We start from the raw sequence: 4,433 nt of genomic DNA, 5'->3' as shown, positions 1-4,433 counted from the left end.
ATTTTCACGCAAATTCTTCTGCTCGTTGGGGTTTAGTCTACTTCTGTATCCTTCCCTTCAAGGCTCAGGGGTCCAAGATTATCTTCTGTGTCTGTGTCAATTGGTTTCCCTTTTCTTTGTTGAAGAGGGTCTGTGCAGTCCTGCCTAGTCCACCATCTTGCCAGAACTCCTGTTATGCTAAAATTTTAAACTACATTATGGTAACTGATTGTGGCCTGTGGAAATGTTTTGATACTTCCTTTGTCACCTAGAACAGGAGTCCTCAAACTACATATTGTCTATGGCTGTTTTCCAGCTACAACCTCAGAGTTAAATAGTTGTGACAGAGACCCGATGTCACGTGAAGCCTAAAATATTTACTATCTGGCACAGAAATGGTTTGCTTCCCTGACCTAGAAGAGGGTCAATTTTTGTGACTTTTTCATATGAGTTGAAAAATATACGTATTGTCTCTTGGGTTCAAAGTTCTTATATCCCTATCAGAATATGCTTGTTAAGTTGCATTACACAAATCCTCATATCCTTCCTCATTGTTTGTGTGTTTCTGAGAGAGGAATATATAAATCTCTCATATAACTAAATTTGCCCACTTCTCGTAGTTTAGCCAGGTTTTGCTTTATATATTTTGAAGCTATATTGTTAGTGCATAGAGGTTCATAACTATTATATTTCCCTGCTGTGTTTTTCCTTTGTTCAATATGAAATAGCCCTCTTTGACTCAATTTATTTATGCATTTATTTATTTATGCCTTGCATTCTTTAAATAATATTATTGTTCCTGTCTATCAGGATTAGGTTCAGCTGCATATATTAGAAAAACAATTTAAGTAAGAAATAAGTTTAAACAAGAAAGATTCTTTCTTTCTCGGGTAAAAGAAGTCTAGAGATAGGTGTTCTGGGGCTCTACAGTGTCATCAGGGACCCAGGCTCCGCTCTTTCTGCTTCACCATCTTGGTATATGGTTTCCATCCTAAGGTCCCCTCATGGTCCACGAGACTTCTGGAGCTCCAGCCAGCACATCTCCATTGAGGGCCAGAAAGAAGAGGAAAGGTAGGAGGGCAAAAAGGGCCCTGTCTCAGATGAGTCTAATCTAGTAAGTGACATTCCCAGAAGTCCCAGCAAACAATTCCGCTTCCATCTCACTGGCAGAACTTAGTCAAGTGGCCTAAACTACAGGAGTGACTGGGGAATGGAGCCTTTTACTTCAGATGGTTGTCCTGGCTAAAAGTTGGTATTCTGTTATCAGGGAGGAAGGTGTGAATGGACATTTGGAATAGACCAGCAGCAACTGGCCACTGACTGCTGTGTGTCGGAGTTCTTTTTATTAGCATTGGCCTGTTAGAACTTTTTAAATTCCTTTATTTCAACCTTCCTCAGTTACTTTGTTTCAGGTATGTCTCTTATAAATAGAATATAGCAAGATCTTGAGCTGTTCAATTTTAAACAATCAGAACATCTGTCTATTAATAGGTGAGTGTAATGCATTCGTTTTTATTATCACTGCTGATATATGTAGCAGTATTCCTGCCATTATCTTTTTGCTTCCAGTTTGCCATGCTTTCTGTGGAAATGTCATGTCTTTTTCCCTTTCCTGTCATTTATTAGATTCATTGAGTTTTCTGTTACTTGTTTCTTCTGTTTCATAAATTGTCCTTAATGTTTTTATTCTTTTAGTTATTACTCTTTAATTTCCTGTTTCAAAATAATTTCCTAAAAGTTTCAAAGGATTCCTGTGTACCCTAACCCATATTCCCCAATGTTAAGATTTTACCACACTTCCATTTTCACTTTTTTCCTCTCTATATATGTATTCACGTTTTTTTTTTTCTTTTCTTCCCGAACCATTTGCAAGTAAGTTGCCCACATGTTGCTACTTCTGTGGGTATTTCCTAAAGAACAAGGACATTCTTTTACATAACCACAATATAATCACCAAAATCAGGAAATTAATGTTCATACAATATTATCATCTAGTCTATAGATGATTCTTAAATTTCACCAGTTTTTCTACTAAGATCTTTTTTCAACAGAAGAGAAAACAGAGCAACAAAAGTGAACTATTTTTCCCTTTGCAATTAGTTGTGAGTATCTTGTGGGGAGTGTAGCACTCACCGATTACTCTTTTGAACCATTTATTACTAAGAGAGTGGTCAAATGGCAATGTTCTATTTCCACCATTCATTCTCCATTTCATTAGTTGGCATTCTACTCTAAACACATTTTCCCTTCTTCCCCATTTGCTTGTTGATTCGTCCAGATACCTGGATTCTCATTTTATTCAATGGATTCCATTCTGTTACTGTCATTAGTTAGTGTTTCAGATTCAGCCAGTGGAAGCCCTTCCCAAGTTCAGCTCCTCTTTGCAGCCCTAAATTCAGCATTTCTCCAAGGATCTTTGGCTCCGTTTGTTTATTTTTTAGTAGCTTCATTGAGGGATAATTGACGCACCATAAACTGTACATATATGCACATATGAAACTATCACTACAACAGGATAATGAGAATATCTATCAATCATCCCCCAAAGTTTCCTTGTGATCGGTCCTTGGCTATCCCCATATCGCTGATTTGTTGTCACATAGATTAGTTTGCACTTTCTAGAATTTTATATAAATGGAACCATACCATTGTATGTATTCTATTTTGCCTGAATTCTTTCAAAAGCCATACTTGTTTTGAGGTTCATCCATGTTACAGCATGTATCAGTAGTTCATATCTTTATTATTATGGAACAGTATTCAATTATAGAAATACGACCATAATTTGTTTACCCACTCACATGTTGATAGACATTTGAATTGGCTGTAGTTTTTTTTTCCCCTATTACAAATAAAGATGCTTTAAACGTCTGTGTGCAAGTCTTTTTCTTCCCTGGGGGTAATTCCTAGGAGCAGACTGACTGAATCATGTTGTAGGTGTGTGTTTACCTTTTTAAAAAACTGCTTGATTGTTTTCCAAAATAAGCAGTAGGGATTTAGTTTGGGATTATGTTATATGCGTAGATCATATTGGGGAGAAATGACTATGGAGTCTTCCAATACATAAGCATGGTAGATCTCTCCATTCACTCAGGTTTTTAAGTTTCTCAGTGGTTTGTAGTTTCCAGTATGCAGGTCTTGTACATCTTTTGTCAGGTTTATCCCCACAGTTTCATACATTCATGCCATTTTAAATGCTGTTGCTTTGACTGAATTTTCTGTTGGTCAATGCTACTATATAGAAATACAGTTGATTTTTATATATTGAGTTTGTATCCTGCAACTTTGTTAACTTCAATTTTAATTTTAGTAGCTTTTTAAAGATCTTCTATATAGATAATCATGTCATCTGTGAATAAAGGCAATTTTACTTCTTCCTTTCCAGTCTGGATGCCTTTTGTTGTTTTGTTGTATTTTATTTTTGCCTTATTTCAGTCATTGGTACCCCATCAAACTGCTGAATACAACTCCTGAGAGCAGTCATTGTAACCTTGTTGTGGATCTTTGGGGAAAGCATTGGATCTTTCACCATTATCATGTTACCTGAAGGTTGTTTTTTTTTTTTTTTTTTTGGACATTCCCTTTTATCAGTTTGAAGAGTTTCCCTTACATCTCTAGTTTGCTGAGAATTTTCTTTTTTCTCTGAAATGAATGCTGGATTTCTCAGAGAAATGCAGCTTCAGAAAGTAAGTTGGACAGTATTGCCTCCTTTTCAATTTTATGGACATTTATGTAGAATTGATATTATTTATTTCTTGCAGTTTGGTAGATTTCAACAGTGAAGACTTTTGGACCTGGAATCTTTGTGGGATGCTTTTTAACTACTAAATAGATATAGGGTTATTCAGGTTATCTATTTCTTCTTGAGTGAGCTTTGGTAATTTGTATCTTTCAAGGAATTTATCCATTTCATCTAAGTTGTTGAATTTATCGGCATGGAGTTGTTCATAATATGCCCTAATCCTTTTATTATCTATAGAATCTACAGTAATGTCATTTCTCTAATTCCTGCATTTTTTTTCTCATTCCTATGTTGGTAATTTTTTCCTGGTAAGCCTGGCTAGAGGTTTCACAATTTTACTGATCTTTTCAAGGGCTCACATTTGGTTTCATTGATATTCTTTGTTTTTATTTACTGTTTCATTGATTTCTGCTCCAATCTGTGTTATTCCCTACTTTCTACTTACACTGAGCTTCATTTTCTAGTTTCTTTGTAGGTGGATAGAAGCTGAGGTAATTGATTTGAGACCTTTATTTTTTTTTCTATTATAAGCATTGAGTGCTATAAATTTCTACTTAAGTACTGCTTTCATACTGCTGCAGTATGAAAGTATATTGACAGAGAACTTCCAGAGATTCAAGCCGGATTCAGAAGAGGACGTGGAACAAGGGATATCATAGCTGTTGTCAGATGGATCTTGGCTCAAGGCAAAGAATACCAGAAAGATGTTTAC

General features: G+C 35.8%; 1 protein-coding gene across 1 annotated transcript in view; it reads left to right on the top strand.

Annotated features, from left to right (window-relative positions):
• BRCC3 (BRCA1/BRCA2-containing complex subunit 3) overlaps window positions 1-4,433 on the top strand; it is a 63,978-nt gene that overhangs the window by 31,163 nt on the left and 28,382 nt on the right. The window contains exon 8 of the mRNA XM_007956641.2: window positions 976-1,050. Within this exon, the coding sequence (XP_007954832.1) occupies window positions 976-1,050 (75 nt within the window). The remainder of the gene's footprint in view (window positions 1-975; window positions 1,051-4,433) is intronic.

The sequence above is a fragment of the Orycteropus afer genome, unplaced genomic scaffold, assembly GCF_000298275.1.
Source record: "Orycteropus afer afer isolate SDZICR_OR568_19922 unplaced genomic scaffold, OryAfe1.0 scaffold00647, whole genome shotgun sequence".
NCBI lineage: Eukaryota > Metazoa > Chordata > Mammalia > Tubulidentata > Orycteropodidae > Orycteropus > Orycteropus afer.
Note: the sequence above shows the minus strand (reverse complement) of the source record. Positions and strands in the feature narration are given on the sequence as shown.